The sequence below is a fragment of the Ornithorhynchus anatinus genome, chromosome 20 (genome assembly GCF_004115215.2).
Source record: "Ornithorhynchus anatinus isolate Pmale09 chromosome 20, mOrnAna1.pri.v4, whole genome shotgun sequence".
Taxonomy (NCBI): domain Eukaryota; kingdom Metazoa; phylum Chordata; class Mammalia; order Monotremata; family Ornithorhynchidae; genus Ornithorhynchus; species Ornithorhynchus anatinus.
This window is the reverse complement of record NC_041747.1, coordinates 182,845-209,071: the sequence shown is the minus strand read 5'-3', so window position 1 is coordinate 209,071 and position 26,227 is coordinate 182,845. Positions and strand designations below refer to the sequence as shown.

General features: G+C 42.9%; 1 protein-coding gene across 4 annotated transcripts in view; it reads right to left on the bottom strand.

Moving 5' to 3' along the window:
* ZMYM2 (zinc finger MYM-type containing 2) overlaps positions 1–26,227 on the bottom strand; it is a 90,081-nt gene that overhangs the window by 13,245 nt on the left and 50,609 nt on the right. For 3 of the 4 annotated variants that reach the window (XM_029048375.2, XM_029048377.2, XM_039914934.1), the window contains 11 exons: positions 22,790–22,940; positions 22,148–22,263; positions 21,087–21,203; positions 20,185–20,335; positions 15,730–15,902; positions 8,443–8,608; positions 5,703–5,737; positions 3,186–3,315; positions 2,934–3,049; positions 2,039–2,210; positions 725–853 (listed from right to left, as the gene is read on the bottom strand). In XM_029048375.2, the coding sequence (XP_028904208.1) occupies positions 725–853; positions 2,039–2,210; positions 2,934–3,049; positions 3,186–3,315; positions 5,703–5,737; positions 8,443–8,608; positions 15,730–15,902; positions 20,185–20,335; positions 21,087–21,203; positions 22,148–22,263; positions 22,790–22,940 (1,456 nt within the window). Of the gene's footprint in view, positions 1–724; positions 854–2,038; positions 2,211–2,933; positions 3,050–3,185; positions 3,316–5,702; positions 5,738–8,442; positions 8,609–15,729; positions 15,903–18,537; positions 18,612–20,184; positions 20,336–21,086; positions 21,204–22,147; positions 22,264–22,789; positions 22,941–26,227 lie in introns of those variants that run through there. The other variant, XM_039914935.1, reaches the window with a different exon arrangement.

The following is a 26,227-nucleotide window of genomic DNA, read 5'->3' as shown; positions in this document are numbered from 1 at the left end:
CTCCCACTCCTAACAACTGGCCCTCTCACAAAATTCCCAGTGAGGCATGAAAAGCTCCCCAAGCAGGAAACTCCTCTTGCAAACCAGTGGCTGCAGTTAAGAAAAAGCAATTCCTGCACCGAAGATTTGATATATTCATGGCCTTGATCTCCAGGATGGAAGAAAAGAGGAAAAGTTAGGGGTGGAGGACATAAAATTTCAGGGGAGCCAGAAGGGTGACATACCACAGAGGACAGCATAGGACAAGCTCCAGCTGTTAGCCCTTTCACTACCACATGGATAGATGATGAGGAGCACCACCAGCAGACAGGCCCCACGAGCATTTTGTGGCCCTGATGGGTGAATCACTAGGCTACCCCTTGCCATGGGCTGACCCATTTTGGAATGTTCATGTTTCCATGAGACTCACAGGGGGAGAAGGCAAAGGAACAGACCCAAAGAGGTGGTGTTTGTGAGTTGGGGAACTGCTGCTGTCCGGATTCCTGAGGGGTGTGAGGCGGGACGGGGAGAGGGAATTCTGAGGTGAGTCAATTAGCCCACTATTCCCAAAGCATTATGTTTAGAGGGACAATACCAGAGAATGCCTGATCAGAAATGGACGCTTTCACAGGAAAACTCTCCAACCATATCTTTGTTCCAAGTCGCATTGGGCCAGCAAACTTACTGAGAAAATGACAAAAACTCTATTTCTTACATAAACACAGAACAGCACTCATTTTAGTACCTCTGGGAAAATCAATTTCGATGTCCAGATCTGGTTCATATGGGACATCAGGCATATTTGCTTGCGTCTCCAGAGCAGAGTTCTTCAATAGTTCTGCGTCAATGATCACATCTGTTTCAATGATCACACCTGTAAACAAATGCAGTTTCACTTCAGATATCACTGTACATAGCTGAAACGCACAAGTAAAATAAGCTGACAAACCCCCTAGTTTTAGAATGCACGTGTGTGGGGCACCAACTTTAGAAAGAACTTCAAAACAGTGTGTACTTTCACTACCAGGAGATACTATTCAGCACCAACTTTCTCTCCTAGTATTTCTAAGTAATTTACTAATTGGCTTCCCAGATAAGCAAATGAAAGATGTGACCTGTAGTCTCTCTTTAGGGCTTCCAAGGCCCTTAAGGGACAAACCCCAACCATGCTAGTCAAGAGAAGCAGTGTGGCCTAATGGATGGAGCACGGGCCTGGGAATCAGAAGGACCTGGGTTCTAGTTCCAAGTCTGCTGCTTGTCTGCTAGGTGACCTTGGGCAAGTCACTTCACTTCTCTGGGCCGCAGTTCCCTCATCTGTAAAATGGGAATTAAGACTGTGAGCTAACCTTGTACTTACCCCAGCGCTTAGTACAGCACCTGGCACACAGTAAGTACTTAACAAATAACACGGGGGAAAAAAATAAGTCAACAATGGCTTAGGAAGCCAGCGAGGCCCAGTCAGTGGTACCACTGCTGAAAGGTCTCCCTGAGACACTGTGTTCTGGGCTAGCCTGGCACTCATTCCTCCTGTTAGTCTTCCAGTGAGTGCGCCTGATCCTCCAGGGAGCAGACAGGAGAGGATGGATGGCTCAGCAAACCCCATTGCCACTCCTGGGAAAACGGCTCCCATACACGGCCTGGTGCCTGAGGTGCCCATGGAAGTGAGCAGCCCCAGGTTGGCGTCTTGGTTGAAGAGAAAGCAGTGTCATGTGGCTGCATCCTACAAATCAATCAGCAGAGCAATTGGTGGAAATGACTGAGCATCTACTGAGGGTAAAGCACTATACTAAGTCAGCGTTTGAAAGAGCCCAACAGAAGAAAGAAACACATTCCCTGCCCTCCAAGAATTTACAATCTAATGGAGACCGGGCAGTCCATTTGAGGGATACAGTGCCACCCTGAAGGGAAAAGGGGCCACATTTTTGAGCACCGAGCATGGGCGGTGGCCCGTAGGTGACTCCCGCCCCCATGGTGAAATCCCACTGTCTGCAGTGTCATCTTCAAATAGGGAGGACAACTCTCTACCCAGCTATCTCTCTACATACACGTTACAGCTTACTGTTTATATCTGTTGCCTCTGCTTTCTCCTCATCTTCAACCATCATATCTGTCATCGTTAGTAGCTCAGGGTCAGGGGGAGTTGAAGAAACTTTATTCTTCAACTCCTCAACAGCTGCAAGGATCTTCTCATTACTGTCCAGCGTGGTAGGCAGAAAAATTGGAACAGGTACCTAGTAACCCAGCAAAGCACAATGTTAAAGCAGACTGACCTGTTGGGTGGAAAGTAACTGCGAAGTCTATCGTTTGGCCCTGATTGTGATGCCCCACAACCCAAAGACTCCAAATCCAAACAGACTCACCAGGGAAGTCTGGGAACCAGAGACTGCAGGTGCCCAAGAGGCATCTTTTGAGCAAAATGATACCCTGGACCAGGTAGGTTGCTAGAAGGCAGAGTAGTGTTCTAGAGGAGGAACTCTGTAGTCCACTCAGAGTGAAGGAAGGCAGATAAACATCCTGAATGAAGAAATAGCCTGGCTCTGGGTTACAGATCCCAAATCCTTCAGCTCTTGTCTGAAGGGGACAAGGTGATGGGTGACCCTTTTTCTGGTCTGGGTCTCGCTTCCTCTTTCCTGGCACCTCACCTTACACCCCCATTTGCAGTAAGCATATGACGCATGTTTGTGCTCATTTTTCCAGGGCATCCAATACCCCATCCCATGCTAGACTGGAGCCAGCAGGATGGCCACAAGACCTTGGCAATGATAGGTAGTTGAGGGGAGAGAGAGAAAGAGAGAAGGGGGATGGGAGGAAAAACAGAAGGGGGGAAGAAAAGGAAGAAGGAGGAGGGAGGAGAGAAGGGCCCTTGGCCCTAATCACTTTGCATCCAATTGGCATAATAACTGCCTTGTCTTAGGTACATAAAGCTCAAGTTTAAATATTAAAATAGAACTTACAGGAATAGGTAAAGTTGTGGGAATGGGAATGTTCTGACTGTACATGTGCAAGGGCACCGGGATATACACAGGAACAGGAATAGGCACTGGGACATGTTCCGTCTTCCAATTGTCTTCTGAAAAATCCAAAATATGCCTGCTTACATGTGAAATAAAATGCAACACACTAACAACTCAAAGTTCAGCTATCTCTAGTGTGTGTTCCAATAAAATTCAAGTGAATTCTGTAAAAGCCCAATATCCAACCGTTACCTGTTTGACAAGACTTTGTCTGCATGTGGGGTTTACAGTACGTGGCCTTTGTCATAGTCAAAGGTTTGCAAAGGACCGCCTTGTTCTTCATCTCCTTATTCGGTGTTGGTGATGGGGGAGGTGCAGAACCCTATGGAAAAACAAAAATACAGACACACACAGTCACTGGGGGTCGGGGCGGGCAGGCCAGCGACCTGGCCTGGCCTAAGCCATCGCTGCCTCCATTTGCACAGGATTGGGGGGGGGGTGCTCTTTTTCATGAGCTAGTTCCTGTCAAGTGCTGCAAAAGAATGTGTCCCAAATAATGGACTTTAGGCTAGGCTAAATGTCCCAAAGCCCTACTGAGAGCTCACCTCCTCCAGGAGGCTTTCCTAGACTGAGCCCTCCTTTTCCCTCTGGTCCTCCTCCCCTCCCCATTGCCCCATACTCCTTCCCTCTGCTCTTCCCCCTCCCCTCCCCACAGCACTTGAATATATTTGTATATATTTATTGCTCTATTTTATTAATGATGTGCATTTATCTTTGGTTCTATTTATTTTAATGGTAGTGATGCCTGTCTACTTGTTTTGTGTCGTTGTCTGTCTCCCCCTTCTAGACTGTGAGCCCATTGTCCATCTGTTGCCAAATTGTACTTTCCAAGCGCTTAGTACAGTGCTGTGCACAGTAAGCGTTCAGTAAATACAATTTAATGATTTGAATAAATGAATGAATGAATGTCAGCAAATGAAGGAAATTTAAAAGTCAAATAAATTGGGTGGGGGGGGTGGAGAGAAGCGGGAAGAATGTTGCATTTTGAAACTAAAAGTCTACTAGTATTAATTTCCTAAGTATAGCTTTTCAATGAAATAGCACAGTGCTAAATAAAATCAAACCCCAATTTGACCCGCTGAGAGGGGGGCGGCAGCATTTGTGCACTGTGTTCATTGAAGCTGCATTATGGTACCTCTGCCTTGGCCCATACCGGGCCGGCACCCGTACAAGACTTTTTCTTTTGATTCTATACCCCGACCTATCCACCAGACATGTCTTTCTGGAAAAAAGATCGGTTCCAGTTCCTCAACAGTGTTCTACCCGAAAATACACCCTAAAAAAATGCAGAATGGCAGAACGGATTGAATCTTAAGAAATTAAGTGCCCAGTGTGAAAATACTTGAGATTTTATATCTTATTTGTATTTCCCACTGCCTTTTAGAAGGACAAACTATTGTCAGGGATTGTACATGCCAAGTGCTTAGTACAGTGCTCTGCACATAGTAAGCACTCAATAAATGCGACTGGATGAATGAATGACAAATTCTGGATATACTCTATGTGGCACTTGAGCTCCCTCTACTGATTAAATAAAGTTGAACTACTTCTTGAACTCATTCTCTTCCCCTCTTCAAAACCCTACTTAAAGCTCACCTCCTCCAAGAGGCCTTCCCAGACTGAGCTCCCCTTCTCCCTCTACTCCCTCTACCGCCCCCCTTCACCTCTCAGCAGCTTAACCCTCTTTTCCCCCCATTTCCCTCTGCTCCTCCCCCTCTCCCTTCCCATCCCCTCGGCTCTGTACTCGTCTGCTCAACTGTATATATTTTCATTACCCTATTTATTTTGTTAATGAAATGTACATCGCCTTGATTCTATTTAGTTGCCATTGTTCTTACGAGATGTTCTTCCCCTTGACTCTATTTATTGCCATTGTTCTCGTCTGTCTGTGTCCCCTGATTAGACCGTAAGCCCGTCAAATGGCAGGGACTGTCTCTGTTGCCGACTTGTTCATTCCACGCGCTTAGTACAGTGCTCTGCACATAATAAGCGCTCAATAAATACTATTGAATGAATGAATGAATTCTTAAAAAGGAAAACAGGAGCCACCATTCAAAAAAAAAGATAGTAACAGAATTCATTCATTCAATAGTATTTATTGAGCGCTTACTATGTGCAGAGCACTGTACTAAGCGCGTGGAATGAACAAGTCGGCAACAGATAGAGACAGTCCCTGCCGTTTAACGGGCTTACAGTCTAATCGGGGGAGACGGACAGACAAGAACAATGGCAATAAATAGAGTCAAGGGGAAGAACATCTCGTAAAAACAATGGCAACTAAACAGAAGCAATACCCCTTAATAAATACTTAGCAAATGCCATAATTATTATTTATTACTTAAACCTAGAAACTTCTTATCATAGTTCTCAATGTAAGACTTCATAAAAAGAATACTGATAACCCCAATTTCTACTTAATACATCCCTGAGCATTTGAGCAGGACAGTAGCATTCCCTTTTAAGAAGGATACAAAATATAAAATCTGGAGATTGGAACCAGTATTGGAAAAATTCAACTGAATAAAAAATAAAATGTTTCCTACAAAGTCTTGCAAACATTCAGAAAAAAGAAACAGATAAGGTGGACCTAAACTATAGCAATCTTTATACAAAAAGCTAAAATAGGAAAATTATCAATTATTCCTTGACTAGAAAAGCCTCCCTGTCAGAAACTGCAACACTAACCTATGTTTACGTTAATATACTTACCGTTGCTTTTGTTCGTGAGGTCTGGCAGCCCTGATCTAAAAATATAAACAGATTTTGTATTAGACAATTCTTTCACCTTGCTCAAACACCTAAAGCAACATTGCTCAACTACAATTTATTAGGCTCTAATTTAACCACCCATGATGACTGCCTCTAAATGCTGAAATACTGAGATGAGAATACAGACTACACTGAGAAGGAAGTTTTAGGGGACAATTTTGCACTGCGGGGTCAGTAATGGCACATCTTACTATACTTTTTCCTCTGCAATTAAGATTTGTTTGGGTCCTCTACCATTGGGATTTGGTCAGTTTTGACACATAAGAACCATATAAAAACTCCAGGGACCCAGGAGAATCCTGCAGACTTGGCCTTCTCACTTCTGCCTGCTTGCTTCCCCAAACGACAGACTTGATGAGTTCCTGCTCAGCAGAGAATCTTAAACACCAAAATTAATGTCCTCTGATACAGACTCATCAGCCAACTTCCCAGGGAGATTTATTCAGTGGTTAACTGTCTTTTGCGATGGTCCTTTCAGCCTGATGGTTTCCCTGTTGTCAATTTTCCACTCTCAATTATTCAGGGACTAAACTGTTATTCATGGAAGATTTCTTAACACATATGGAAGTCTTGAAGCTTCTGTTAGGTCATTTTTTCCTGCTGAAGTTCTGACCCAAGTTTATTTCATTTAAACCTACAGGCAGAGTATACCTGGTAAAATTTATTCAGAAAAGAATTGAAATGCTCTGTGCTTATCAAGACTCATTTATTGGTAACATCTTGTTGAAAGCTACTGAAGCAGAATGAATTTTGATGTTATTGAGTGATGGTAAAGAAAGCCTATTCAGAATCTCCCAGCTCTGCCACAAGAAGCACTGTCATGCCACCTGACTGCTGGAATGAAGTTGGGGAACCAGGGATTGTTCATAGGACAACCTGAGCCTACCTCGAATCAGTGCACCGTGGCATCAAGAGAAAAGCTCGTGCACACGTGTTTGGCCTCGGTCACGGTAAGATGGCACCAGTTTTCCCTAACATGGGCTCTGCGAGCACACAATGCTGCACTCTAGGGGAACTGAGAACTGGGTGGATTTGACTTAGTACTTGCCCAACTTGAATACATTTACCCTTAAAAAGGAAAATGCCTTCATAAAGCAGGAGGGCGATTGCAGCAGGGTCATCAAAAGGCCCAAGAAAAGCCCCCAGACACCTTCAATTGGGGCATTCCTTAGCGAAATGGCACAGTGTACTGGGACAAGCACGGGCCATAGAATCAGAGGACCTGGGTTCCAGTCCTGGCTCTGCCACTTGCCTACAGTGGACATGATTTCCTCATCTGAAAATGGGGATTAAATGCCTGTTTCCCTTCCTCTCAGACTGTGAGCCCCATGTGGGAAAGGGATTGGATCTGTCCTGATTGCATTGCATCTAACCCAGCATTTAGTACAGCGGTTGGGACATAGCGCATAACGAATGCCACCAATATTATTCTTATCTGACCGGGAAATACCTGGGTCTCCTAGTCTTGCCCCCAGCCCCTTCCTCCAAACCTTCTCCCTTCCTTCCACGCCTCCAGACATAAGGCATGATTCAAATCCTCTTGGCCCCTCCGCCCATCCCACGAAGAGGACAGTTCCATGGCCAGTGAAGGCTGCATCAGGTAATAAGAATAATATTTGTGGTATTTGTAAAGTGCCACACACTGTACTAAGCACTGGGGTGAATACAAGCAAATCAGGTCGGATACAGTCCCTGTCCCATGTGGGGCTCACAGTCTCGATCCCCATTTTACAGATGAGGTAACTCAGGCCCAGAGAAGTCAAGTGTCCTTCTAAAGGTCACGCAGCAGACAAGTAGTGGAGCTGAAATTAGAACCCGTGACTTCTGACTCCTAGGCTCATGCTCTAACCTCCCAGGGGGGCTTCCGGGATAGCTGTCAGCCAAGAGGGTTAAGCCCTTCTCAGAGGCATCTGCAGAAGGAAAAGAGGTAAGGAGAGAGACACCTGCAGGAGATGCTGGGACTCCTGGCTCTGGTTGGGGAGAACAGGGAAAGTGAGAGAGTGTGGAAGTGTGAGAGAGAAGAGAAAAAGAGGAAGTGTGTCAAAAAGAGAGTCCCACCACCTGGGCTGGTCTTTCAGGGGCAGCACTGGGAGTTGGTAAGACAAGAAATGAAGGTGTGGGCTTGGTGGAAAGAAGAAATGAAGGAATATTTCCTCTTTATGAAGCTACTGTTTAGTCAGCTTTGTGCTCAGGTCAGGGCCAGAAGGGCTGAGCACATCTGACAGCTTTGGCACTGGCTGGGGCCTTTGACTTTTTGGCCCATATCTCCCCTCCCCCCTGGCAAGGGCTCCCTGGGCCCCCCCGAGCTGTGCCCAGGGCTCCCAGCCCAGGCTGCTTTGCTTTAAAAAAGGATTTGGATCCACAGCTAAGGTCAGTGTGCCTCTGCTCGGGAGATGAAACAAGGAAAGAATCCGCAACTTTGGATGTACCTCAACTCCATTTCTTCTCCAGCGCCACCCAGCACAAGCCATCTCATCCATTTTTTAAGAAGAAAAAAGGAATCACTGGCAAATTTGGGTTTGGCACCGTGGATCAAATAATGTTGGTAAGCTTGGCAAGTTTTTACATTTGAGTGAAAAAAAGGTGAGCTAAATTTATTTATATTAATTACTTTTGGCCTCAGAATTACACCGCCCAATATTGGAGCAGAAAATTTCCAGTGAATATAAGTATCACGTACCATAGTGTAAATTTTCAGGTCCTTTCTGGGTCGCCATATTGGGCTCATTTTGCTGACAGTAGAAACGCAGTAAGCAGTGTTGATCACAGAAATGTTTCATTTCCCCACGCCACTGCACTCGTTCTCTAAGAGTCCCTTGAGATTTACAACAGTCACATCTTGCAGCCTTAACATAAAAGGAGAATTTCAGACATTGTAAAATAAGAGACCCTAAGAAGGAATATTAAAAGACTTCTTAAAATGACATGGCATTTTCTCCACAGTTCTTATAGATGTCTCATGGTCGAAAAATCATTATTTTACAGGTAAAAGTATTTAAGAAAAAAAACCACTCCATAATAAGCCGGGGGGAGAGAGCCAAAATATATTCACTAGAACAAAACCTTTTATTGGTTCACTAAATGCCTGCCCTCTACTTACCAATCTGTTATTGCATCATAATATCTGATGACAGTAAGCATTAGAAGGGAACAGTACAGTCCTCTGGGTCAAATTTTCAATTTGAGTCGAATTTTTACTTGCTCACCATTATACATCTGGATCTGAGGGCCTTAGAAAATCTGCACAGATGCTGAAAGGTTTGCTACACTGGCCTTCTGGCAATGGGAACCTGGTCCCTGTTACCCTAGAACAAGGATTCTTTGGCAAGGTCATTCCCTGTCAGTGTAAAAGACAACCCATCTTCTCGGAAACCTGGGCATTTGGGTTTCAGTGAAACTCAATGCCAAGGTGGGAAGGAACCTGACTTGGAAATGATGGTTCACCACACATCAAATAACCAATTCAAAGAAAGTGCAGAAGCAGTTCATTAAATTCTATTATAAATTATTTATTCACATTAATGTCAGTCTCCCCCTCTAGACTATAAGCTTGTTATGTGCAGGGTATGTGTCTTGTTAATTCTGTTGTATCATAGTCTCCCAAACACCTAGTACAGGGTTCTGCGTGTACTAAGTGCTCAATAAATATGATTACTTAATTTAAGGACAATTCAATTATTCTGGGGCAGATAACGCAGTTTGTCAGTAAACCAGGCTCCCGCCTCTCTCTTCCACCGTTAACTGGAATTTGGTCAGAGTGCACTCACAGGTGGGATGGGAGAAAAGATACTCAATTTCACTTCCATGACTGTTAAGTCTTGCTATGCCACCATGGCAGAGTACTTAAACTTCAGTCAAGTTCAATGTCTTGCACTCAGGGAGTGTTCAAAACTAATTGCTAACAGTAATGTCTCTAGCACTTACTATTGCGGGAACAGTTAAGACCTAAACTAGCCAATTAAATGGAAATTTAACATTAAACCCTAATTTTCACAATCTCTCCTTTTCCTTGTTTTTCATTAGCCAGGTCCTGCCTTTCCTCACTTTGCCCTGAAAATGGGAGTTGGCTGGACTCTGTGGTTGTTTGGTTAGCATTTCCCCTTTCAAGTTCAGAGAGTTTGATAGTGAGGTTGTGAGTTCAAACTTCATGATCACCTAACTGCTGACTTCCGCTCATATTTTTAAATGGAGTAATTTATACCACCTTAGGCCAAAGGGCTGCCACTCAAGATAGGATCTCTGAGCTCCAGGGCAGGCTTTTCTTTTCCTCTAGGAAGGTTGCAGGAGGGAGGTTTGTAGCAACAATTATGGGAGTCAGTGGGGCCAGGGCCTAAGATATTCTAAAGGCTCGCTGCAAAGGCTCTTGGCCAATTCTGATATTTGTGAGATGAGTGGCTTTGGCTATCCTAAGGCTAGTACTGAAGCAAGGACAAATAATCACTTCTTGGCTACCTACATGTATGGCAGGCTAAAGTAGGAGTTAATCCAGAATGGGGATGGTGGATTGGGACCAAGATGGGAATGGGCAGATGTACCGGGACCTACCTAGCCAACAAGAACAGATGGCCTAGAGATGGCGATGCTGACCTCCCACAAAAATCTGCCATGGGTAACCCATAAATTCATTTGTGAATTGATGGAACTGAGTGACCATTTCACTGAAAAACACTGACCAAGGCCATTTCTGAGACATTCCAATAGCACAGCAAGCCAAAAGAGGTTTTTTGACCAAGGAATGCTGAACACAAAATGCCAACTAGTTTCAGTGTTCATTGACCTTTTCTGTTTCAATAGAAGAAAAGAAAATACAACTTTAAAACAGGCAGGGAATAGACTTTAGTTTTCTATTGATCCAATCCACCTGAAAAACCTGGATGAGGAGTTAAGTCGAGGAGGAGGACCGATTTTCCTTAAGCAAGTCAAAAACTGTAAGGACGCAGCGTCAGCAGAACTGACAGTGGCTAAATGTGCCTAATGTATCAACCTGATAAGAGGTTAAAATGACCTTTCTGGTAAAAAGGTTCTTGCTAGTGGGCCCCAGCTAATTAGGAAATCATGAGGCGTATACTTCCATTGGACCTAGGGCTTGTAGATGTGTGCATGTGTGTGTTTGTGTGTGTGTGTGTGTGGGTGGCAGGGAGGCTGGGAGAGGGATGCTTCTGACCAGCAGCCTAGAAAAGGCAGCCAGGACCTTAAATGCAGTGAGAATGCCTGGATTTCCAGTTACAAAATCTGGAAAACCTTCAATTTCCTCAGCTGTAGTCAAGAGTAATTTCCCTATCACTAAACTTTTTGTATTTTTTTTTCCTCAGATAAAGCTGGCCTCCAGACAATAAAATGTGAGCATTAGTCAAATTAGCTACCTTTGTCTATTACTGAAGTAAAAATCAGTGTGAGCTAGAACTTCTAAACTGTGGCCAGTGTTAAGCAGTTTCTTACATTTTCATAGCGTACATTTTTTATTATTACTACCCATTTTAATTATATATAAAAGCACATCATTCTCCCACAATATGTTTTCCTTAAACATTTTTCCTATATTGCTGTTGGAAAAGCAGGGAACATTCTTCCCATGGCGTGCCTCTGTCGGGATAGAGTGGGATGCGGTGCTGGAAGCAATGGTCGTGTGCACCTGAATGTCGGTGGTCAAGGTGTGAGCACGCAAACATGGGTTTTCTGTGACATGAGGTCCTTTGGGAACACAATTCCCACATTCTGGGAGAACGGACTGTAGAGCTTCTCCTCCTGGGAGATCAGAGCATTTGGATCGAGTTCCTTTCACATCTCCTTACAGTATCCCTTGAAGTTAGTCAGGGATAGGATTATCCACCTTGATTATACAGGCAAAAACTGAGCTAGAGATAGCTTAAATTCTTGCCTGAGCTCATGCTGTTAGTGATAAAACTGGAACTAGAATTTGGGACTTCTGCTCAAACTCAGGGATCCTTCCAGCCCACGGCTGATTGGCTACACTTACCAAAAAGATACCAAGTAGTAACATTCCTACTAATGAAAAAGAGAAGAGAAACCCATCACTACCCAAGTAGGAAGGATGGCTCTCTCACCTTCCTTACCACAGAGAACCATCCAAGTAAATGACTCCAATTTGACTTGTGTTAGCCAATGACAGAAATGAACTGTAGGAAAAGCCTGGGAAACTCTAAAAGCTGGAATGGAGATATTTCACCAGTTTCTAGAAAAAGGGTTCTTTGATAATATAATTTGTTAAAAAAAATCAGAAATGTGAAAAAAGAGGAAAGACCTATCCCCACATCCTGCAGATCAATTCAACAGTCACTAAGCCTTGCTCACAGAACCCGCCGAAGCAGTTTATATATGGCAGCAATGTCTCTGAGAATGTCATTGAAGGGGCATCATATGAGAGCTGGTGCAGAGGACAACTTCTCTGTAGAAGCCCTACCTAGCAGAGAGAGACCCCAAACTTTACATCCACCGAGGGTAATTGGGCTAGTTAAAGGGTGTCTAGTTAGAGGCATATGCTGCCCAGAACTCAGTAGGATAAGGCTCCTTTCACACTCCTACTTTTAACCTCTTTTATTCCTCCTTGACATCTGAAAAGAGATGACCAGGAGGGAAGTCTCGATGAAATTAGTAGTGGAACCAAGACCCACTGCATGGACAAAACTGAACAGGGCTGCTTTCCCAACTGGATTGGATTTATCTTCAGTTAAGGGTTGGGGCTAAGAAAATCATGCGGGCAAGAGTGAACCACAAGCTTTTAGGGATCACAAGCATTTTCTGACCTGGGGGCACCTTGTACTTGGTTACAAATGTGAAAGATATACTAAAAATTAAAATGAAAAATATCCAAGGTGACAAGGTTAAGACCCATTTCCCCAGGCAGAAATGGTGTGGGAAGTATTTGGGAACAAGGAGGAAAATGTCTGTGTTAGGGTACGGAAGGGTGAAAAAGCTGAAAGATTTCCATGGCTCTAGCTGTCCCAGTGACATGCTTTTCTACTGACAAGAGGTTGTGCAGGTTAGGTAATCTTTTACAAAACTTTGTTACCAGATCCTTTCCCCTTCAACAACAGCATCAACCAAGAAGTACTAGGAAACCCACTGTGAAGGGGGAAATTTTGGATGCTACAAAACTTTTATTCAAAGTTTTTACACAGCTTGGAGTACAGTAAAAACTCCTTAGATTGCTTCTAGTTAATACTCTCAAGTGCATAGGGATTTACACTCTCTACTATTTAAGTACTTACTCATCTTTCCACTCTTCTTCCTCCTAGATGTGTTTGTGTGTCTAACTTGCCTGTTTATTTGTGAGCTCATATTTTTTATTTCTATTATACTTTCCCAAGGGCTCAGTATAGCGCCTTACACAACAGTAGGTGTTCAGTAAATACCACCGCTTGTCCTGATTCTTTGCTACCACCTCAGGGAGGTGAGTGAGACTCCACATTTACTGATGAAATTCTGCTGGATACAGTTTTTGGGAAGGCCGGGATACAGCAGAGATTAGGGACTCACACTGTTGGGGCCATGTGCCACAACAGATAACGCAGAGTATGTTTGTGTGTACAGGAGTTCACACAAATCAGTCATTTTGCGAAGCCTGCAACATCTCTAGAGAAACCTTGGAGTGGAAGGAGTTTGTCTGCCCACTCGACATATGCCCTGGGAGACTGGGTAAGGTGTTCCTAGATAAGCTGATAACTCCCTAAATCCAGAGGCCTGCCCACAAACAGTGTCTCTCATACAGTGTCTACGCCTCAATTCTCTGTGGGCAGGTTCAGAAACAACTGGCCGAGGCAGGACCAGGCATCTGTGCTTCTCAACTGAGGTGGAAACACCCTGGCTCAATGTGCTGAAATGCTGGTGCTGCTATTTGCCTTGTTACCTGTTCCGGGCTAGTGGATTTTGAGTTGGAGGTGGGCAATTTTGGGGCATTCATACCTTAAATTCATATCAAATTAACTTGGAAACAAAAATATTCGCTAATTACACAAAGATTTGATGGGCTCAAAATAAGACAAGGAATACATAATAAAAACTTGTTTAATGGATAAAATACTGTCATTAACATAACTAGGTCATTTACTGGCTATTTCACTAAAAATATTCTTGTATTTTAAAAATAAACTGTTTATTGAATTTCCAACATTGGACATTGCATGAATGAGAACAATTACAATTATAGTTTGAAAAACAAATCGCAAGATAGAACAAATTACAAATCTGGGGTAAATGTGTGTGAGCTCTTTCTTACTATACTTCAGAGCATTTATCTTAACTTTCAAGGGAAGAAAATAATAGATGTCTCTATACCGGCTGCAATGAATATCAGATTGGGTGGACACATTATAAAAGTTTTCAATATCGTATCCATCTTCCTTAAAAGGCAGAACAAGTCATATGTTAACAACACCGGTTAAGCATCATGTTGCATAAGAATATAAACTATCAAAAAATTAATCATTATGATGGAGTTTCCCTCCTAACTATTAATAAGATACAAAATTATCAGAGCTGAAAGTACTGTTGGGATTATTGTGGCCACTACATTGATGATGTCTAAATTTGGCTTTTTATAAGCCTGAGATTCACCCAGAATCCATTTCCAAAAAAAGTCCTGAAAACAAAATCAGGCTCTGCAATGATTTGTTCAGTTCAGTTCTATTCAGTCAATGTTCAGTTAAAGCCTTTGCCATGAAAACTCAGGCAGAGCCAGTGCACAAACATGGCATTCTTTTGAGGAAGAATTGGGTTTTGTACAAAACCGTGGTTCACTGTACAAAGAATGCATCAACCTGTGTATTGTGGGCGGACGGACGGGCGGACGACTACATGACTCTCTCCCCCGACTTCACCATTTCTCCCCCAACCTGGTAGATTTCTCTCTTTAAACCTGAGTTTTAGAGCTTAAATCAACAGCATCAAAAAATGCAATAGCTTTGCATAAAAATTTTCAAGCTACATCAAAATTTCAGCCCCAGTCTTTTCATTTCTCACAATTGAGATACTGCCTCTATAAGAACTAGAAAAATGTACTTTCAAAGATTACTAAATAGATTTTTCAGCATTAGAAAAATATCTATATTTAGCTGTAGATCTTCTGAAACCATTCCAGGAAATCCTCCAAGTCTTCAGAGTTAGTTCCAATCAATTTCAAAATTGGGCTGTTTATTACTCTCCAACATTTCAAATTTTAACTTAATTCCTTTAGAGAAGCACGCAATTTTTAGATTGGTGGATGATGAGTTCTGTCTTCTTACACTTTAGAATTTGCATCCATTAGGCAGCGTTAGATACTGAGATGGTTTTCCATGTGGTTTGCCTAGGTACTACTACTATTTTCTCCAATTATACATGCCACTACCCCTGGCCAATTTTCTCACCCCGCCTCCTCAGGATTGTAGGACAATCGCTGCTGGGCAGCGCAGACCAGAATGGGAACACCTGCCAAAGCCAAGGCCTTCTGACTCTTACTTCTCCATTTACTGGTTGCTGAACTCAAAAACACTAAAAGTATCAAAAGTCTATAAATCAAGTACAGTAACCCCAAAATTAACTGAACTGCACCTGAACTTTCATAACAAAAAATCTTCCATTACTTTGGATATTTTAAAATTGGCCTCCAAAAAAGTTTCTAAGAGATCAAAAATGCTTACCAACAGAAAGAAAGTCCAATATGTAAAGTTGAATGGCTGAAAAGACAAACACTGCTGTTCTTTGGTCACCCAAGTAATTTCCCTCTCCACCAAAAAAAGCTAACATTTCAAGAGTAAAAAGGCTCCTTTAAGGCACAAGAGCATACCCAAACAACAAAGCCATTGGTTATTTCAAAACAGAAGTTGTCTTGCAGTCATCCTAATGCATGTTCACCTTTTAAAGTGAAGGGGTCACATCTCTAATGAGGCACTCAAATGCAGCAACTCCTTTTTTTAAAGATTATTTAAAGCAGCTGTGATGTAGTCATCAAAAATTCTGGGTTACTTGCCTTATAGTACCAATCTTGAAATTTTTTACAGCACTCTTCACTGCAGAAATCTCTCACTACACCATCAAGCTCCTTAGATGCTCCCTTTTTACATAGTTGGGAGCAGTAGTTGCAAGTAACACATCTCAATCCTAAACGTCTTGCAAAATCCTGTTTATAGAGCAGCTTGCAACCTGAAAGAAAATGTTTTAGAAGTTAACATAAATAATGTTCTGGTTTTTTCCTATTAAAAAGTACACACAAAACCCTGTTGAGGTCTCAATCCATTCAGAATCCATGGAGAAGTTGAATGCATTTAGCAAGCAGTGGCAAAAGGAAGAAATATCAAGGCCAGGAGAGAGACGTAAGAGAGGAAGCACAGGGCAGAGGCAGAGAGGATCTGCCAGTGGATTAGTTTCACCACTAAACTAAGCCAGTCACAGGGGAACTCAGGCTCTTGTTTCTCTCCCAAATTAAGATTCAATATGCCACTGTGCAGGAACATCATGAAAGTCAGTACTGGATCAGATGAAGAAGAGTCCAATCAGTCCAGTTTTCCATCTCCAACATTGCCAACTGGGTGCTGGTCATCTTGTACACATGGGACGACAACCCAAGAGGCAGAGAAAGCTGGGAGATGTGGAAGCTGGGGCATGGAGAAGTTAAGCAACTTGCCCAGGGTCACACAATAGGCCAATATTAGAACTGGGACTAGAACCCGGTCTCCTCAATCCAGGCTCTTTCTTCTAGGCCTCCCACACAATCTCACATCAGCAACCAAACTTCACTCACAAGTATACATCAACTCATTGAATTTTATGCATGCTAATGGTCAATACCATAAACTGGACAAAATAATACACATCAAATACCTTTAAGATCTGTAAGTACAATTAATCTCTGCCCAAGAGGGTACTTGTATATGCACAAAATTATCATGATGCTCAAGCTAAGGTGAACCCCCTAAAATCAGGAGCTTCAGAATGGAAAATTGCTTTCCCTATTCACCTTTCCCCCAAGCCACTCTGTGAGTGTGTGTGTGTGGGCACGCACGCGCGTCATTCACCTCACCTCTGAACACCATTCATTCATTCATTCATTCATTCATTTGTATTTATTGAGTGCTTACTGTGTGCAAAGCATTGTACTAAGCGCTTGGGAAAGTACAATACCAAAATAAAGTGACAGTCCCTGCCCACAGTGAGCTTACAGTCTCGGGGCAGGGAGGTGGTAGACAGCCATCAATACAAACAAATAAAGTTACAGATATGTATATAAGTTCTCTGGGGCTGGGAGAGGGGAACCCCTGCTGCCATCAGTTGGAAGAAGCACCTGAGGACTTGGCCCTCGGTACTTTCCTAGGACACTGACATCTTTGGTCTTTAGGATACCAGAGATTCTTTCCAGATGGAATGCTTTCTTCTCACCTGGCTTTATCCTCTGCAGCCCATTCCTCAAGTGGGGAGGGAAGCCTAGAGCCACCTATACATACACTCAGTTATACTCGAAGGCATTATTATTTTGGTGAATGTCCCATTAAATAAAACATGCATCACGGGATCCCACATGCATGCACACAACCACTTCTTTCAACACCACATCATGCTGGATGCAGACAGATGTGTGTTGTCAGAAGAACGTTTCCCTAATTCCCTCATAATGTTCTACCCAAAATGTGTAGTAAAGCTTGAACAGTTGAATGTATATTCGAGGACACAGGAAAGAGTGGAGAAAAGGCAAGGCGGAAAAAGAATGACCAATCAGACAACAGAAGCAGTGAAGGGGACAAACTGAAGAAGGTGAAACACAAGACAGAAGAAATAGAGAAGAGGTAGAAGCCATAAGTGGAAAGTCTCTGGGTTCTTGAAGGAAGCCATGATGAGGTAAGTGCAGAACTACACTGCTCACGAGCCTGTGCATACCCCACAGTTCCTCCTGCTTCTTCCCTGCCTTAAATGAACTCCTTCACATGACACATTTTTGCAATTATGGAGAAAAACTTGGTCGTGGGCATCGATATCCCCAGGAAGGCTGAGCAGGAAGAAAAGATTGCCCAATGCTCCCTACGGAGCGGCCACACATAGCCAGCCCTCCCATCCCAACAACAGTGTCACATAGGATGGCTTCGCATTCTACTTCCAAACCAAAGCTGGAAAACAAGTCTTCATTTTCCCAGGCCAAAAACAGGCTCCAAAACCTCACCTTGACTTCAGAGCAATATGGTACCCAGAATGTGCAGGCTCCAAGGTGATGCTGACGATGGGTTCTGGCCAAGAAACACCAGGTATACGTGACAACTGGGCCCATGTGTCACTTGCCACTTACCTATCCTATACCTTTTGCTGAAAATTAACCCATTCCTGCTGCTGCACCCCAAATGGGTCCACCTGCTGCTGCCTGGTAAACTATAATATCTGTCTGCCTCGTTCGAGAGGGCTGTTGACACGGAACATTTGTTTTCATAAACTTCTCTCATCAAGTCTCCACATACTCACAGTGGGCTTTCAAAATTCATCACATCTATCAAGATGCCTTTCAAAATTTGGTGGCTTTTTTTTGGACGACTACCAATCTTTCGACAGGAAGCAGCCTAGACAGTTTTTTCAGGACTTGAGCTCTGTGAAATTCTGTAAGGCTATAAGCCAAGTGAAAAGAACCTACCCAGATAACACAGAATGCACCAGGCATTGAACCAGGGCCCACCACATACGCCTTGGGGACACAAAAGCCTCTTACCACAGCTCAGACCTGATTCTCCTACAACTCAGGGCTTTCTACACCATTCCCCTACTGCCAGCATGTGCTGCCACTTCCGCGCCACCACCTTACCTCATGCACCCTGCCACTCTCTCCATTTGCCCGGTCTCTCTTGGGCAGTAGGGGTTCTGTGGGAGCCCAGGGGCCTAGAGTAGAGAACCAATGAGCAGAAAGACAAGAAGCCACCCCTGAGCCCAGTCCTGCACCCGGCTCTGACTGCGTGCCAACACGGAGTAAGTGCCGACAGCTGGAGTAAGTACACATCCCAGAGAATAGTGTCAGGGACAACTACTGTCCTGGTTTCCCAAACCCACCCTCAATAGAAAGCCATAAAAGGCAAAAATAGGTAGGTAGCCGTAAACTAATGGCCAAAATCTTATCCCAATACAGAGGAAAATGAAGATGTACTTTGAATCAATGAGTCTATAAAAATAATTAAACCCCATCAGATTTTCCTTGGCGGGGTTTAAAATATGAATTGGTCAGCTAAGACCACAGAGGACTATGGGAAGTACCTTGCCACAATATCATCTTGAAAAACATTCTCAGATTTCCTTACACCCTTAGCTTACTAGTATTAGCAATAATAAAATTTCATAATCATCTCACATTTATCTAGAGCTTACTTTCACAGCTTCTGAACTTAGAAGTAAAGAGTACCTACCTGTTCAGTGGCATCTATCTACTTCCCACCCTCCCTTAAAATTCAGGATCTATTCACCTGTGAATTTATAGGCAAGACAGCCGAAGACAAACAACCCCAATCGTATAAAAATGAATTCCCCTTAAAGAAGACCATGCATCGTACTGAACATTGTGGACACAAGCTATGGGAGAACCAGGTAAACCTGTACACTCACTGTGGACAGGGAACATGTCTTATCAACTTGGTTATATTGTTCTCTCCTAAGTGCTTACTACAGTGCTCTGCACACAGTAGACACTCAATAAAAACCATTGACTGATTGACAGCTAGTCAGGGAACCTGAATCAGATTTGAAACACTGAACTGAACTAATGAATTGAAGGCTCCAACTCACAACATTCTCCTCTGGATCATTCATGAGATATACTGGTGATTACTGCTATTCAAAATAAGCCTCATAGAATGTGTTTACATAGTCCTTTGACTTTCAGGGTGTTTTCTTAAGAGATTTCATTTGTTTCTTATGAAGGAGCTCCCTCGGACTGTGAGCTCCATTCGGAACAGGGACTCTGATCTTCTGACTATATTGCAACTACCCCAGCACCTAGAACTCTGCTTTGATATAATAAACTCTTACCCACAATTATTATTTTAGTCCCCAAACAGAAGACTTGGAAGAAAAAGCATCATTATCCTCATTATACAGCAAAAAAACCTGAGGTCCAAAGAGGTTGAGAAATTCTTCTCAAGCTCAGAGACCAAGGCTGTAGAGCTTTTCTAATGGGAGAGACCTGGTGTCATGTTTATCACTGAACCTGTCTTTTCTCATTTTTGTTTTCATCTCCACTTATATGTCTGTCACCAGCCCTCTCTCCTCTTAACCTTAGGCCGTGAGTCCCTTGGGGACCAGGGACCATTGCATCTTGTTCATCTGGGTAACTTTCTTCCCAGGTCTTTGCACACAGTAGGCACTTAATAAACACTACTACTACTTCTAATGCCCCCAATTTAAAATATAAAAGAGAAATTATTCATTAAATACTTTTATTAAATTCTGTTTAAATAATACATACCTTCACTACAGAATGGTCTTTTAACACCAGAGAAATTAACTGTTTCATGTAGGGTCTTCTCCTCTTGACAGTATTCACAATATGTAACTATGCAGTGCAACTTCTTATAGTCATCTGAACACGTTTTACTGCAGAACTGATGTACTTTGTTCTAAATTCACAAGGAAACATGACAAATGGTTACCTGAGGGAAGTCGAAAATAGGTACTGGCCATTTTAAGATCAAACTGAACCCAGGGATTTATCAACAATAATGATAGTAGCGAACAATGGTCTCTATATCAAATTTAAGGCACTCAAGAATGTGTCCAAGAAGAACTGTATAATGTAACATCTGTTGATCAAGACGGCTAGCTTCCCCAACCCACTGGAGGTGAATTGAAAATATGTGTGTGGCTTGCAGGGGGTAATAAAGCTATTATCATGAGAGGTTTTGTTCTGTCACAGGGAATGGACAAGAAATTTGGGGGGGTTTTGGTGATTGAGGTATATATATTGGGGTGCCCCCAGGAAGGGAAGCAGCCCACACTCAAGGAGTTCTTAAGTCTGGCCTTCTGAAGAAGAGGCCAGTGTGGTTTCCACTTCTGGACTGTTTGCACAGAAGACAAGTCAGAGCCACCATATCAGGCTGCAGGGCCTATACAGAAGGCTTTAGAAGAAACTGAGAAACTTGTTGCACGTAAGTCTTCAGGGTCAGGTGACATCAACAAAAACATCCCAAAGGAAGACGGACAGCCAGATCAGAATTTGTGGAACACTATCACAGTCTCTGTGAAACAGTATGCAGTTTCACCCTGAGAAAGCCTGAGGAGCTGCAAACACTGTTACTCAAACAAGTGCACATGGGTGCTTATCGGCCCCCGCCTGAACGCTAGCAATAGTGCAATCAAATCATCACTTGCCTCCCATTCCAGGATCTCTGGCTTCGAACAAAATGAGTTCTTGCAGTAACTGCATTTCAACTGAATATCACTTGGAGATAAAAACTGACCGTTTGGAGACGATTGCATACTAAGAGCCTGGAAGACACCAAAATTGAAAGTTACTTTTATTTGAATTTGCATATCATATGGCTTGATCTTCTACTGACTCTAACAAGTCAACTAACTACATGATCTAAAACATTCAAGTGCTCAGCTCAGTTATTCCAGAATTAAGGAGTAACTTGGGCATTCTAAAATCTAGAAGTCTTGCTAGTTGAGTCCAAAGTATTTCCGACATTCATCGATCCCCTTCCTGCCCTCAGCCGAGTAGGAATGGGTGTGCTTTGGGGGTGGCTGCACTCCAAGTCGGACCCCAGCCCAGGCATAGGGGTTCGGTTGGTCTACGGCTGTCCTGACTCCCAAGTCCAAGCCCAGAGGGTCCGGCAAGTGGTGCTAGGGTCTAGCTGCAGTCGGATGAGTGCCCAGTGGTCCAAGCCTCACCAAGATGCCCACTCTCAATTTCCGGTTCAAATGAAAGGCCAGAATCAAGGCTGGCCAAATGGCATGTCCTGGAGAGCAGGGCACGGTGTGACCATGACAATGATTCGGTTAGAAGACCGGAGGGGCCTCATTTAGGAAAAAGGCTTATTGCTCACTGCCAAACTGGGTGCCTATGGGCTGAATCTCTTTGCAAGCCATTTGGTATGGTTAACTGAGCTCCATTCAGCCACTAGGCTGTAGGATATGTGCTCCCACTCTGGACACTTATGATTTCAAGCTTCATTCCAGCTTATTTAGCTCTCCCTCTTTCCTTCCTTGAATTCACTCTACAGAGATGGATGGATAGTGACCAAATCCACCCTCCTGCCCCAGTGCCCTTAGCTGCACTCTATCAAGTCTAGGTGCAACAATGTAAAACTTGTCCATCTGTAGAGACAGTGCATACATCTCCTCCAGATGCCTATCTCAGAGATGGACAGACAGTGCATATTTGGATCTGGTAATGCCCATAGGAAAAGGATAAAATGAAAATGGCAAACCTGAAATTTAGCTACGCAACTGGAATTGCAAAAGTTGTACAGTTTTCCGTCAGGCATTGTGGCTTGATACTGAGGTAAAGAGTTTCTCTTACAAAAGTGGCAAATGATTCCCACACCTGTAGGAGAAAAAGTCCAGATCGTATTTTACATAAGAACACAGAGAAGCACAAACTTAGGGAGTTGGTGCTATTAGAGATGGAGGGAAATGTATTTCTTCATAAACACCCCACGCTGTGGAGTTTCTTGCAGGCCTGTTAATTATTTATTCGCTGTAACCCACACATGTTCTCATATCTCCCATTAGGTCAAAAACACCTCAGCTAAAAATAGTTGAGAAAAAGTGGAGGAATTTTAGAAATAAATTTAAATAATGGAAATGACAGAATCATAGGAAACCCAATACTACCACCAAATACAGGAAAGATTTTAAAGACAAGCAGCCCACTTTTCATTCTGCAAGCCTTTATGAATCAATTATTGAGGAAAGCTAAAAGAAATTAAAAGCAGAGCATCAAAGTGTGCACTCATGGGCGAGGGAAGAGGGGAGAGAGAGAAAAATTAAGAAAGTATTCGCCACAGGTGCACAATAATTTGATTAGGAATTTGCTACTATCAGTTGTGATAAAAATGTTTTGAACTTACTTTGTGATTTTGCATATTTAGTCTTGTGTGTATTCATGCAAGCAGTTGAACAGTATGGCTCCATGTATCCATTAGGACCTATGCACTGGGTCATATCAAAAAACCGGCACTGAGTTCTACAACCAGTACAGGTTGTGAGTTTACCATATTTCTAAAACATAAAACAAAGCAAAATAATATCTTAGTTAAGTCATTAAAACTAAAACCCACATCAACAGCCGCAGTAGAAATTTAGTAAAGGCGCTTTTTATTTGCCTTCTTTAAAACACTGTTAGAGCATTAATAAAGCATATTATCTAACAGGGCCAAGGCTTACCTACCATTCACGATGGGAGATTCCACCCATTACTCTAACAAAATATTTTATGCCTTTGATTTTAATCCAATGAATACTGATACTGTCAGTTGGTTGGCGGGGTTGGGGTAAAGGGAAGAGGGAAAGATTAGGGTGGGGAGAATGAGGCTGGATAATAAAAGCACAAATAAATTAATCAAAGTTTTACTCCTATACCCAGTTATCATCAGCCACATTCTGGCAGCTGACTTTTTCCAAGGGCACACACTATTCAACCCCACAAGCAAAAAGGATTTAGGCCGTGATTTCCAATACTGCAAGCGTGCTCCAGTCAATCTGCATTTATGTAGGCAATCAAAAAAAAATTCAAAAGGAACTCTGGATATCTGATGCTAGCTAAAACTTATCACTGCCACCTACTGCAGCCTTTAAAAAACATTAAAAACAACTAAATTGCCTAACTGAAAAACTAACAATTATTTTATCACCTCCCATACTTAATACCCAGGAAAAAGTCATCTTTTTGAAATCAAAAGAGGCCCACTTTCTTGTTTACAGTATTTGTTAAGTGCTTACTATATGCCAGGCACTGTACTATGTACTAAGGTAGATACAAGTTAATCCGGTTGGACACAATCCATGTCCCACATGGGGCTCACAATCTTAACTTTCATTTCACTTGTATCTTATTCTGTATACTATGGACCTATAAATTTCTATATTGATTTCATGAAATACGGTAGCTGAAAATAACATTCAAACTATGAAATGGCCTTTGCCTACAGACTGCAATTGCTAAGCTTAGCAGAAGCCTAAGCTTCTGAAGCTTTTAGCTGCTTTTAAATTTCACTGTATATTTTTCAAAGACTCAATCCACATAAATTCAAATTAAAAGCAGTTAGAAAATCACTGTTTGGTGGAGGGCCAGAAAAGTACGTGACTTTGGGAAAATAACAATCACTCTGGGCCTAATTCCCTTATCTATAAAATGGGGATACGACTCTCCCTGTTGGCTTATGAGGGCTGCAAGGAACAGAGACTGTGTCAGATCTGATAATCCAGCCCTTAACACATAGAAAGCGTGCATGGGTACGTGTATGTACGTACACACACACACACACACACCACCCCTGCCCCCACAACAACGAAGAAATGATTGATGTAGGTCTTTCCTTCCTTTTCACCAGGTCAGAGATTTGGGTTCTAAACATTCGGGAGGAAGACCACCCATCACAAGACCACGACAGGAGCCAAGGCTGGCATGGGAAGGGCATCTGGTTGTTGCTTCCATGGGTGAGCTCTGCCCATGTGGCTTTTCGTTTGCCTTAATGACTCAGTTGCACCCTTTGGGATTCTTTGTGGTCCTTTGGGCATAAAGGTCACATACAGTACCCTTACTCTGACCCAAAACAGAGATGGGATGGCTCTGCCATGAGACAGCAACATTCTGGATGTTTCTTTCCACTATTAATGTTGATGCTGCTGCTGCTACACTGATTTTCACATCAAATGGTAACCCTTAATCCACTACCAGTGATCATGTGTGACAAAAATGACTCACAGTGGGCAGGGTCTCATTTCACTGTGTTCCATACAGATGGATAACCCATTTTCTTTGTGCTTATTAAACATTTTTGGGATTCACCACTCACAAAATGAACGCTGAATATCCCACAAATGCAAATTAGGGATAAAAAATGAAAACTAGATATCAAATCAGCAATGACTGTACCACTAACCCACTTGTGAATCCACAAGTCACCTGAATAAAAACGTAATGTCAATGGAGCCAAAGTGAATATATCTAAGAAACATGAAAGCTTAAAAAAGAGTGAGAACTCACTTCCTTAGTTATCTGTAACATGATCAATACCCTTACAGATCCAATCGACTTACTGATAAGCAGCTTGTGAAAACTGAGGCCTCAGAAATTCTTAGAACAGAAAATTTCCTTGTACAAGGAGTATCTGGCACGAACTGTAATAGCAGTCTTTCTGATTTCGCTGCGTGCTAGATGCTCAGCGGGGCAAGGGCATGTGGAGAGGGAGGAAGAGGCCACACAAAGCCGCTGAGTTAAAAGCCTCTTGTGGACCAGAAATCCAGTGTCTGGTCCAGAACAAACCCATGGCCAAGAAAGCACCTTTCTGGGCTGGCCTAATTTGGAACTAGCTGGCACAGAGTAATCCACAAGGCAAGTGGCACTCAATCCAGAATCCCCTGGATGTCTGGGGTGGCCCCTTGGAGAGAGCTAAGGACTGAGAGTCAGATGACCTGGGTTCAAATTCCAGCTACCACTTGCCTGCTGTGTAATCTTAGGCAAGTCAAGTCAATACTGGGGCTTCAGTTCCTTGATCTGTGAAATGGGGATTAAATTCTTGTTTAGTTCCCGTTTTCTCAGACTGTGAGCCAGGGACTGTGTCTGACCTGACTGTACCATATCTGTCCCAGAACTGAGTGCTGTGTTGGCTCACAGAAGCACTTTAACAGATGCCACTATTACTATTATTGTTGTTATTGCGAAGTTCAGCTCACTTCCAGTTCAACAGGTACCTTAGCTAAACCCCAGACAAGAAGCTAGGAGTTGCCATGGCTATCCGGATTGGCTTGGGCCCAGCCAATACTACCAAAATGGATTGGGCCCAACAGCACGAACACGTTCTCTCTGGCTAACAGGCTGTGGGTACTGAAGGAGAGTACTGCAAAGAAGTCCTTTCATATTCAACTAATCAAATGAAGAATATCGACTAAGGATTATCTACTGTGGGCCAAGCTCTTGAAAGAGTACAATAGAGGTGACCCACACAATTCCTGTCCTGGAGGAATGAGATGAATGTAAGATCCATTCCCCAGTGCCAGAATCTAAAGGAAGAGCAGTCAAACAATCAATGGTATTTGAGTGCTTACTATGTGCAAGCACTGTACTAAGCAACTGGGAGAGAATCCAACAGAATTAGTAGATGCATTCACCACCCATAATTTCTCACAGTCAAGGGTGTGGTACCTTTGGGCTTTCTATCCCTTCACTTATTCTAGAAAATATAGCTAAATTCTATGAATATTTGAAGTTTCACTCCTGATTACCTAAAAGACAACAGGAATTAGTAGCAATAAATGGCAAGGCACTGAAAGAGTTTATGTCTCTG